Raw genomic sequence first — 11980 nt, 5'->3', positions numbered from 1 at the left:
TTTTCTTTTACTTACTCACAATTTGCACCTCACACACTCCTAAGGGGGCAATATGCATATACATCATGCGTCAGCACTTTTTTTTTTTTTTGCTAACAGTATTTTGTTCATGGCATGGGTTGTTAGCTGTGTGTCCATCCCTCAACCTGGAGAAATGGATTGCACTTTGTCAGGCCTCTACCCTGAGACCTGTCCGCCTTGGGCATCTCACCTGAAGACTCAGCTCCTGCTGGTATAGCTCTGAGGGTCACTGAGGCGCGCAACCCCCTGACCACAACAAGGTGGCAATTCTTCACAGGGGAAAAATAAAAATAAAAATGAAAAGGAAATTAAAATATCCTCCATCCAGATTTGAACAACCAAAAACATAACATTAATCTCAACTGGATGGGCTAACTCTCAAATAATGTGAACCGAACAAAGACTGCAAGCAAAGACTAACCAAGACTTTGCGGACACAGCTCATGTGTCCTCAGTCTGTTACATGCAGTCTCCCCTCTGTGCTTGTGTGGCTGAGAAACGCTCCCACTGGGGAAAAACAGCTATTTATTAACTATTCCCCCAGTTGATTGAACAAATATGTTACATCAATGTTATATTAACCTTTGTTGTTAGTTGTTGTTAACTATTGGTTCTCTAACGGGTCTCCTCTCACCACAGTGTTGCCTCATGGCAAGAGTGTAGGTATATATGCAAATCTCCCCTTCTAGACACCTGACAGTAGAGAGGATCATGGAATTTTTAAAATAATTTTGATAAAGTTTCATACAATTAGCCTTAAAAGTCACCCATAACAACCATTATTACTTTTGTCTTTTGCAACAGCAGACTATTTGCTGACGCTGGTGCGCTGGATCTTATTAGGAATTAAGAGGTCTGTGATGGCGCCTGATTATAAAGTGTGTGACATTTAAGTCGCTGAGACTTGTGAGTTTCTATGAACGCCAGCTGTTATACCCCAGCTGCCACAGTGGGTGATCCACAGTTGTGTTTTTCTTGTTTTCTTTTTTTTTACTGGCATGGTTGCCATGGTAACACAGACAGTGTCTTTGCCTGCATCATGTGATGAAATCAGGTGCCTAGAAAGCAGGGAGGCGTGATGGATTGAGGAATCAAAGTAAGACAAAATCCTTCCTCCTGCTGTCTCACTTCCTGCTCGGTGTGATTGTCACCTAAAGGGACAGGAAATTTTGTTTGAACCCCCCCGTGAGTGAACACAACAACAAGGAAGCACCCGCGACACTGAGCAGGCCTTCAAGTCTGAGCACAAGGACTATTTAGAAAGCTTATGTTCTTCAAGATATTGATTGTTTTAAGATAATGTTGATCAACAGAACGGTTATATTTGTGCAGCCACTTGTTGCTAGGCAGAGTTCAAATAACTGGTTTGTATTAAATATAAATAACTTGCCATTGTTCCAGAATCGCTGCTGCTTATGTAAGACTTCCTGCAGTCATGTCATAACCTTTCGGGACAAGGTTTGTGTCAGGTTTGTGTTGTGAATGCGTAGTTTGTAAGCAGAAGAGCTGAAGCTGCGCGGAAATGTGCTGGAATGTAAAATTAATGTATGAATGATACCTAACATGATAGCACTAAGTGTTTATATACGCATGAAAACGGCTAAAATGCTAATCTGCTAATGTTAGCATGCTAACAAAGTTAACATGCTACCGTTAGCATGCAACAACCAACATGGTAGAGCTAAGTATAAGTGTATGTTAACACTTCTGAAAATGTCCAAAAATGCTACTATGTTAACGTTAGCATGCTAGCACTAACATGATATAGGTTTCTACTCATGAAAACGACTAAAATGTTACTAAGGTAATGCTAGCATGTTAGCAATGCTAACGTTAGCATGCAAAACGTAGCATGATAGCGGCAAGTGTATGCCAATGTTAATACTAATGAAAATGGCTACAAATGACATGCTAACATTAACATGCTAACACTTAGCATGATAGCACTAAGTATTTCTGTATGTTTGTACTTATAAAATGGCTAAAATGCTAAAATGGATACTATGCTAACTAGCAAGTGTCTGTGTATGTTAATATTCATAAAAATGGCAGAAAATGCTACCATGCTAATGTTAGCCCGCTAGCAATGCTAACATGCTAACTGCTAGCACGCCAGCACATAGCATGATAGCACAATGTACCAGGAACGCTAAATGCCCTGATCGAGATGTGCATCTTGACTTTGGGATGACTTAAATCGGTTGAGAAATGTGGCAGCAGTAACAATTGTTACGATTTCAGCAAAAAGTGGGAATTTTGCATGAAGCGAAAATTTTAGTGATGTGAAAAACAGGTGGCCTGAATGTCCTGAAAGTGTTGAACAGTTTGATGTTGGAATGGCTTGAATTAATCATTGAGAAATCTGGAAGATGAAAGAAATCTTAGCAGAAAAAGAAAAAAGTGTGAATTTTGAAAAAAAAAAAAAAAAGTCAGTTTTGAAGTCCTGAGTGAGTGGAAAATGGCTTCATGGTGGAATGGTTGGAATGGGTTGAGAAATGTGTGAGTGGTGGAAGTTTGAAAAATGGACCATTTATTTTCAATGGGAAAAATGTGGAATTTTGGAAAATTTGGGAATGTTTTGAAATATCTGAATAGATAGCAAACTATTCCCGAATGAGCTGGACGATTTGATGCTGGATTGATTTGAATCGGTTGACTGAAGGAGACGTTAGAGGACATAAAAACCAATGGAATAAGAATGATCAAAGCACCTGGTTAGAATTTTTGGAAGCATTCACACAATGAACAACCGTTGAGTTGTAATTAACATTTTGATTGGAGTCTTAATCTGGTGTTTGCCCTTATTAGTGTGTTCGTAGGGATGAAATAAAAGTACGAACCGGAGCAAAGTAGCATATTCTTCATTATTCTCCCTTAACATCTCATTCAGAGTAAGTTTTGTGTTGTTAAAAAGAGCAAAGCACAGCGTAAAGGCAAGGTCAAAGCAGCTGACCGCAGGGCACATGGAGGTTAATAAGTCTCAAGGAGCTTTTCAACTCTTCCCTGAACGCAGTGACTCGCCTTTGAAACCGAGCCAAAGTCACTTACTGCACTTTGCCACATTAAAACACAACAGACTGTCCAATCAGCCTCTAAGCGAAAATCATGAGGGCGCCACCACCCCCACAAGGAAATCCCTGCAGGCTTTTGGCCTATTACTGCTGATGAGTCCCACACGTCCTGAATTTGACGGCTGATTCTCATTGATCTGGATATTGATTTGATTAGATTTAGTGTCGCTTACATCACAGCTGATTATTTTTATGCCCGAAATCATGCATTCAGTTGACTTTTGTTGTCAGTCTGAACTTTGCACCATCAGTCCCATTTGCTATTTTATTTTTCATTTTGCTCAGGCTTACAAGGGAGTGTGGGAGCCATATAACAACCAGCCATATTATTTCAATACTACTATAGATAATTGAATATATTATTTGAAATATTACTTCTAGCAGATGATCCGACAGTGCCAGCAAGAGGTGATTCTTTCTCCGACACAAACATTTACACAATCACATTCAATTGTTTATACTTTTTCCTCGTTATATGACGACTTTATCCTCGTAAAATGATAACTTTTTCTTGTAATATTTATCTGTGTAAAATAAATATTTTTTTTACTGTTAATATTGACATTTTTTTAATCATAAATTATATATTTTTCTCATAAAATTGGAACTCTCCAAAAAATTTAAAATGTTTCCCAGAAAAAAAATGACTCTTGGATTGTAAAATTACATTTTTTGGGGGTAATATTTGGACTTTATGTACATACATTCAAATCCTCATAAAATTGCTTTTTTTCCGCTCATAAAATTACGACTTTTTCTTGTAATATTGTGACTTTATTCTCACAAAATGAAAGACATTTTTCCTGTAATGCCAATGCCGTTATTTTTCACAGAACATTTCTTTCTTTACCTCTTTTTTTTTGTCTAAAATTATGGCTTTTTCTTGTCATATTCCAACTATATTTCCTTAAAACTATTTTTTTGGCTCATAACATTGCAACTTTTTTCCTAGTCTCATGAAAATACATATTTTTTGCTCTTAATCTTAACACTTTTTTTAAAACTATTTTTATCTCTTATCATTGTGACCCCAATATTCCTTTGTAGTTAAAGACACCTCCTCCGGATGTTTACTTGAATTTTTTTTTAATCATCCCTATGATGCCGAAGAGTCGGCTTAGCTGTCCCGTGAGTCCCATAAGAGTAAACAAATACTGCAGCGTAGATTTTCACATATTGCGATGTCATAGAGCAAGAAGATACCATGCCATAGCACCCGGTCTGACCTCAATAACAACTGATCAGGAAAAGAATACAGTACTTACACGATTTCCTCTGAAAAAGAGAAAGATGGTCGCGACTGGACATTACATTTAGACACCAGAGAGATACATTCATCTTTGGTGCTTTAATTAAAGGCATACGGGAACGGACTACCTCGTTTCCTCACATGTCAAGACTTTTCTTACGTGTTTTGTCAGTTGCTGTACTGGGAAGGAAAACTGCAAATGATGCCACAGTCTTTCCACCCTCAAGGGCTTCTCCTCCACAACCGATGGAGACTCCGCGTTTAATTTAAACCACGCCGGTCTTCCTAAATCTGTCTCTCTAGCACCATATGGCCAATCACCAGTGTTTCTGGGCCAGATGGCCAATGGTAGAGACCCTTAATCAAAAGCGGACTTAAGCCCAAGAAGACGACCATGAAGATTAGTCTGCTTGTCACCGGTCTGTAAAAACCTGGCAATGGAAAACGTAACCAGGAAGCTGTGGATGTTTAGATTAAGTGAAAGTGATTCTTTGTTTGACCTCTCCGGTTCAAGCGTCTGGTTCAACTAAGGTCATCTTAGAATGCCTCTATAGTCTATGAAAGGCGCATGAGGCTGTGCTCCCCTGCGTTGGGATAGTGTGAAAACACTCAGGAGATCAAATCAATAAGAACACAAACTACTGTACTGATGATCTCATGTCACTAGATTTAGAATATTTTTTCTATCATGTTTGACCCACAAATTCAAAAGTAAGGAGTGGGGAAAAAAACAGTGACAAGCTTTTCCCTAGTGGAAAAAACAGAAATCTTCTTAGTCCAGAGCCTGATCTGTGGATGTGGCAGCAAGCCTGGAGGAGGATGAGCAGTCCTGCGACGCTTTGACTGGAGCTTCTGCAAAGTTTTACAGCATTTGTCTATCACTAAAACTAGTTTTGAGTAAAAACAAACTTTATTCAATGTAATTATTGGTGTTTTGTAGAAAATGTTAGTCATTCACTGGTGTTTGATGCCACAAACAGGGTGTAATATGATAATATGAACAGGTCAAGCGCCTCGATGGATGTTTTACGTGACACCAATTCAGTTATTAGATTCCTTCCAACGTGCACCCGCCTCGTGAGCATTAAAGGGAAAGGACCCAGTGGATTCCTCCCCCACTTTTTTTTATTCCCTCACTCTTTTAATTTAGTCCAATATACAAAGCTGGTCTTTGCAATCAAGGCATAAGTAAGCACTTGTATGAAGCAAGGGGCTTTAACGGCGTAATTAAAAGGCCCGAATGAGAGCCGGGCTGGCTTTGGGTACAAAGTCACAGTCTGAGATACAAGTTTAACATCTGCCATTAAAAAAAAGGACAGAGAAGACAGATAAAAATGATAGATATACTGTATATATGTCAGCTTGAATAACCAAGGCTCATTAATGGGTAATAAAATGTGAACATTGGAGGAAAATTAATTACATCAGCTATTAAGGAAGTGAGTGTCAAAAAATGAGAGAAACATCCACATGGAAGCAAAGCCTTCTGTAAATATTGACAGCAGCAGCAGTAACAGAAGGCTGAGTGTGTGAGAGATGTGACTTTCTCAATTCCTCAGTTTTAATTACACCACGCAGTGATTGAAACACCCAGATTAAACCCAGCGACGACAAACTTGGGTTATATTGTGTATTTGTGAATGTGCCATGTGCATGTACTTACTCTATTAACAGTCAGAGTGTTATACCTGTAATTTCATGAAAGTGGTCAAAGTATATTAAATCAAATATCTATTTTTTGAAATAAAACATAAATAAGAAATAAATTTATGAAACAGGGATAACTGTTGATAGAAATCTGATTTTGGGCAACTGATGAACTGATTTTGGTTTGTGCTCCACAATAATTAAGAGACTGAGGGTTCCCCCCCCCCCCCCCCCAATGCAATGTTTGTCCGCTGAGTAGCGCTAGAGCAGCTACCAACTCAACCCTGATCACGTGACTTGCCATGGTTTGCCCCGTCATGGCCGCCAATAGAACGATGGCTTAACTATTTTTGACACAAAAACACCAGCCGAAGCCCTAAAAATAACAAATTAAGCCACGGAGACAACTTAAGAAGCCAACATGTCGGAGCGACGCCGGGCTTTGCCGTCGTGGATGTCAAAAAATGACGAGGGGCTGAAGGAGAAGCAGCCCCTGAAGACCACCAGGAAGAAGAAAGCCGCACGGTACCTTGGATTTACACTAGTCTGCATTCACGCTTGCTTTTCATTGTCAATATTTTATCCAGGGTTGTTTTGTACTGTATGAACGAAAAAGAGATGGTGGAAGCTGCTGTCGCCTGTCTGGGACAACGAACTGTGGCTCTCCGGTCCAGCCAGCAGGTGGCGTAGATTGCTTTTTTACTTGTTATGTTTTTGTTACCGGAAGTTGTCGCGTTGTTTATATTGAGCTGTTGTCTATTTTGTGAATGTTTTGGAGACGTTGTTATTAGATGAAAATACACATACTTTCATATTGGGTAACCGTTGAAATACATTATAACCTTATATATAAATGAGCTGTGTCACAAATTCTACACATTTTAAAAAGATAATAACCCTCAGTTTTGACTTCCTGTCATGGCATTGTTAATTTAACAACATGTATGTGACTGTGGTTGTGGTTTGCTAGTGTGTGTAGTGTTTCTGCACCTCTTAGTATGAGGCATACACCACCACCTCATTAATAAAGGAATATGTTATTAATTTTTGTGAATAACACTTACCTGGCATTTTCACACAGACTGAAGACAAAATGGAGGATGGAGTCTGTAAGAAGCGTGGGAAAACTGCTTCCTCATTGAAGAGGAGAGTGAAGCCAGTCACAGAGGTTATAGAGGAGGAGTGTGAAGATGTGTCCTGTGTGTCAGGGACAGACTTGGACATCACCAAGATGGAGACATTGCCTCACGCCACGAGCACACAGGAGCAGGGAGAATGTGAGGGTCAGATCACACCAGCAGCAGTCAGTTATCTCAGGAAGGATGGACTGCAGACAGAGAAGGAGCATTTGACTGACAGCAAGGACAAGGACGACGCCATGTGTCTCGTACGAGAAATTTTTTTCACTTGATGATGGATAATGGAATGGATAAACGGACACTAACTTGTAATGTTTCAAAAGTTGAGCATGTATGTTTTTCTGATTAAGAATAATCATTTTATTGTCCCTATTGGAAGTGTATTTTATCCACTGTTTATGTGCGTCAATATACCCCACATACATAAACACAAAATGTGAAATTCCACGTTGAGGGCATCTCTCCAGAAAGCCAGCCACTCTCTAGAAAAAAATCTATATGTTTTGGTATGTTGCAGGTTTTGAACCTACTATCTTATGGCCTTAACTCTACCATTTATTAATTTATTTGTAGTTTGCAGTGATGAAACCTGTATATCTAAGTAAATAAGAAAAATAGTGTAATCCCAGTATGATACAGAGCCCAGAAGTGTTCATGGAGTATTTTTTTCTGTAAATTAGCGTGATCTGTGCAAAGACCGAGCCGCCGTGAACGCACCACTCGGTTTCACAAGGTATCAGTCAGCTGATCGGTGCTTACTTCTGGTCTATGAACTTCAATAACAGTATAATAGTTTTAATCAATATTAAAACTAATATTTACACGAACACCTTCCAACTTGTGTAAATAGAAGATTCAAGAAGACTTCAGTCCTCGGGAGCGCGCGTCACCAAAGACGCAGGCCCGCCCCTGAGAGAGTGCGCTTTATGTTTTTGGACGCACGCGCGCGACCGAGGGAGTCCGTGCCTTCTCCATCGTTGGGCTGCAAGCGTCCTCCAAGGTGGGTCACACACGCCGAAGACTGCAATATCTTTACGAAACATCACGTCATTTGACCACGTTGTAATGCTTTTTAATAAATGTGGACTCACTTTAAAGTTGGAAGAGGGAGCTGGCCCGTGCGCATGAAACTCTTTGTGAGTTTTTTTTTTTTTTTTTTTTTTTTTTTTACTAATGAACGCATTTTGTATTGTCTTTGAATATTATTAGTGTTGTGGTGTTTTTCAACTAATGGACGCATTTTGTATTGTCTTTGAATATTATTAGTGTTGTGGTGATATGTTTGTTGAGCTGAAGGACACCAATGCGATTATTGTTGATTATTGTGTAGTTTGGAATATAAGCAAGGGATAACGCTTTGAAAAGACTTTTGCTGGTATGTATATTATGACTATTGTGTTTTACCTCTCTAGAGAATGTTTTATTTCATGAAAGCATGGAGGTGCTATGACAGGACTCCTGTGGGGATGATTGTGTAATAATAATAGCTATAATGATAATAATTTATGTACAACTGCGGCTTTACAACACAGAGAAACATTACAATGTGTTTAAAGGGCATTCATCCCAAGTTAAAAAAAATAATTAAAACGCTGACTCAGGCCCTTCTAAAACTGCCATTTTCCTGCCGTCTTCACATTTTTTTTTCATTTTGGATAACAATTAAATCCCATCTGTCATCAGTGCCTCAACACCTCTGGATGTTGAGGGACTGTCTTGGTTGACACATCTCTTCAATATTGCGTGGTAGTCGAGAACAGTATCTCTGGATTGACAGACCGAGGTGGTCCCCCGTCTCAAGAAGAGTGACCAGAAGGTGTGTTCCAACGAAAGGGGGATCACACTCCTCAGCCTCCCTGGGAAAGTCCATTCCAGAGTGCTGGAGAGAAGGATACGACTGTTAGTCGAACCTCAGCTAACCTCAGGAGGTGCAATGTGGTTTTCGTCCTGGTTGCAGAGCACTGGACCATCTCTGTACTACTGGAGGGTACATGGGAGATTGCCCAACCGGTCTACATGTGCTTTGTGGACTTGGCTCCGGGAGCATGGGATTGGTGGCATGCTACCATGTGCCAATTGGTCTTTGTGCAACCGGAGCAGGAGCCTGGTTCGCATTGCCAGCACTAAGTCAAGCCCGTTCCCTGTAAACGGTCTCTGCCAAGGCTGTCCTTTGTCATGATTCTGTTCATCATTATTATGGACAGAATTTCTCGGCGCAGCCAAGGTCTCGAGGGGCTCCAATTTGGGGGCCTTAGCATCTCATCTCTGCTGTTGGCAGAGGATGTGGTCCTGATGGCCTCATCATGCTGGGACCTTCAGCGTTTACTGGGGTGGTTTGCATGTGTGTGAAGCTTTTGGGATGAGACTCAGCACCTCCAAATCTGTGGCCTTGGTTCTCAGTTGGAAAATGGTGTATTGCGCCCTCTGGATTGGGAGTGAAGTCTTGCCCCGGGTGGAGGAGTTCAAGTATCTCGGGGTCTTGTTCACGAGTAACGGAAGGAGGGAGTGCGAGGTCAACAGGCGGATCAGCGCGGCATCTGCAGTAACTTTTGCGGTGAAAAGAGAGAGCTGAGCCAGAAGGCAAAGCTGTCAATATTGTATGTTGATTTATGTCGACCTATGATCCCACCCTGATCTATGGTCATGAGCTTTGGTCTTGACCAAAAGAACAAGATCACAGATACAAGCAGCCGAAATGAGTTTCTTCTGTAGGGTGGCTAGACTCACCCTAAGAGATAGGGTGAGGAGCCAGGTCATCCGGGAGGGTCTCAGAGCCACTGCCCCCTTACATCAAGCCAGTTGAGGTCCGGATGCCTCCTAGACACCTCCCTGGTGAGGTGTTCCAGGCATACCCAGCAGGTAGGAGGCTCCGTGGCAGACCTAGGACACGGTAGAGGGATTATGTCCCACAGCTGGCCCGGGAACGCTTTGGTGTCCTCCCAGTGGAACTGCAAGAGGTGGCCGGGGACCGGTCTTCTGGTCTTCCCTACTGAGACTGCTGTCCGCACAACCCGGACTGCATGGATGGATGGAATTAAATCCCTGTTGTTGCTGACATCTTACCAGTAAGCCATCATTAGATGCTCATAGTGTTCAGTGTTGGAAGAAGGCAGTTAGCAAAGTCCACTCAAAAGTCAAATGTAAGCGTTACAGAAAGCCATTCCAGTGCAGTTTAGGTTTAGGAGTACACCTGAGACAACATCAGACGCCCTGAAAATTACAAAGAACACAATATGAAGTATATTTAAACATTCAAAGTATGTTTTTACATACTATGTGGCTAGGACAAATTTTATCCAAGGGGAGACTGAGGGCAGCAACCAAACAGAGCGCTACAGCAAAATAGACAATGTGTAATACTGCACCGTCCAGATCTATGACACTGGAAAAACAAATAGCTGGTTTTGACTATGTAAAAATGTCAGTCGTGAGTCATCTTATGGTGCTGATTAGGTACAGTGCAGGGGGAATGTGGCATAGGTTTGTAAGGTGGAATAGATTCAACTTTTTTGGTCTGAAGTTGCCATAAATCGCCCTTTTTTTCTCTCCACAGATTCACCATGGGAAACAAGTTCATCCGGAAGCGAGAGTCTCCAGTTGGCAGTGTTGGCCCAGACCAGAAGCCAGCCGAAGACCAAAAGACGACACAAATAGGAGCTTCTGATGTGACGCCAGCTCAGGAGACGATGCCGGCAGAGAAGCTCGATGTGGTGGCTGAGAAGGAAGTAGCGGAGGTGTCATGTCTGCCCGATGAAAAGTGCGTGTCCATGCTTGAAGCAGCCCCAGAACCGGATCCTAAACCCAATCCAGAGGCATGTGTTGTTGAGGCCACTCCAGAGGGAGAGAATGATCTATCATCAATGTCTTCATCCCCTTCCATTGAGCTGAGCACTCCTGATGGCACTCCCCAACCATACCAAAATCCCACAGAGGTCCAGGTGAGCGAGGGACCTCAAGACGATGCAGTGGCTGTTGTGAATTCTACTTTGGAACCGGAAAAGCCTGAAGAGGAGCCAGAGCCAGCTGTAGCGCCAGCCGATGTTGTGTGTGCTGGGGATATGAAGCAGCGAGAGGAAAGCATCAGTGAATCCCTGAAGAAGCTGTCTCTGAATGCAGGAGCCGAGCCAGACCTCACTGATGACACTTCCACAGACACAAGCAGCAACACCATTCAGGTGATGTGAACCCCTTACTGCCCTTAATCCTCAAGGACACTAATTTAGTTTTTTTTTGTCACAACAAAGGTAAATTGCTTCAACTCGTGTTTTCTATGCTGGTGTTGGGGAGTGCATAGTGGGATAGAAGACATGTTTCCTCTCCGCAAGTTAAAAAAAAGAAAAAAATCGTTCCATTTCTTATGACTGAATGAAAAGAGATCGCTTAAATCACTACCAAGATGGGCAATGTAACCAAGTCACCATATTTTCCATAAAGACACTGTAAGGTCTTGTGGCTTTCCAACTGAAATAAAAGTATTATTCACTCTGTGTGCTTTTGTGGCAAAAAATGTCCAGGATGAGAAGAAAGTGCGTGTGGATGACTTCAATGTGCATGGCCGAGCGTGAAGAGTGCACATGTGGAAATGAAATTCCAGCGCAGATCATGTAAGAGGCAGTGCCTTCTCACAGTCACAGGGGATGGGGGAGGAGGGGAGGGAGAGAGTGGGCGACATTCTTTCCAGAGGAAGGAGGGTTTTTGGGGGGCTTGTGGGTCAAAAGTCCTCAAGTTTCATTGTCTTGGTCCATGAGAAACCCACTGCCTCTCCGACCATCTCGACAAATTAGACACAGGCTGGGTATGAGCGGCCACCACCGTCTCAGACTAAGCTTGAAGGGAATGATATACTCCCCCTC

General features: G+C 41.9%; 1 protein-coding gene across 1 annotated transcript; it reads left to right on the top strand.

Moving 5' to 3' along the window:
- Nucleotides 1-9302: 9302 nt before the first annotated feature.
- LOC129181422 (DNA translocase FtsK 1-like) lies at nt 9303-11693 on the top strand. The gene is made up of 2 exons (XM_054776612.1): nt 9303-10192; nt 10681-11693. Exons 1-2 carry the CDS (start codon nt 10029-10031, stop codon nt 11309-11311), a joined length of 795 nt encoding a protein of 264 aa, XP_054632587.1. The 5' UTR covers nt 9303-10028; the 3' UTR covers nt 11312-11693.
- Nucleotides 11694-11980: the final 287 nt, after the last annotated feature.

The sequence above is a fragment of the Dunckerocampus dactyliophorus genome, chromosome 5, assembly GCF_027744805.1.
Source record: "Dunckerocampus dactyliophorus isolate RoL2022-P2 chromosome 5, RoL_Ddac_1.1, whole genome shotgun sequence".
In the NCBI taxonomy this organism is placed as follows: domain Eukaryota; kingdom Metazoa; phylum Chordata; class Actinopteri; order Syngnathiformes; family Syngnathidae; genus Dunckerocampus; species Dunckerocampus dactyliophorus.
The sequence above is the reverse complement of the archived record's forward strand: the minus strand, read 5'-3'. Positions and strand labels throughout refer to the sequence as shown.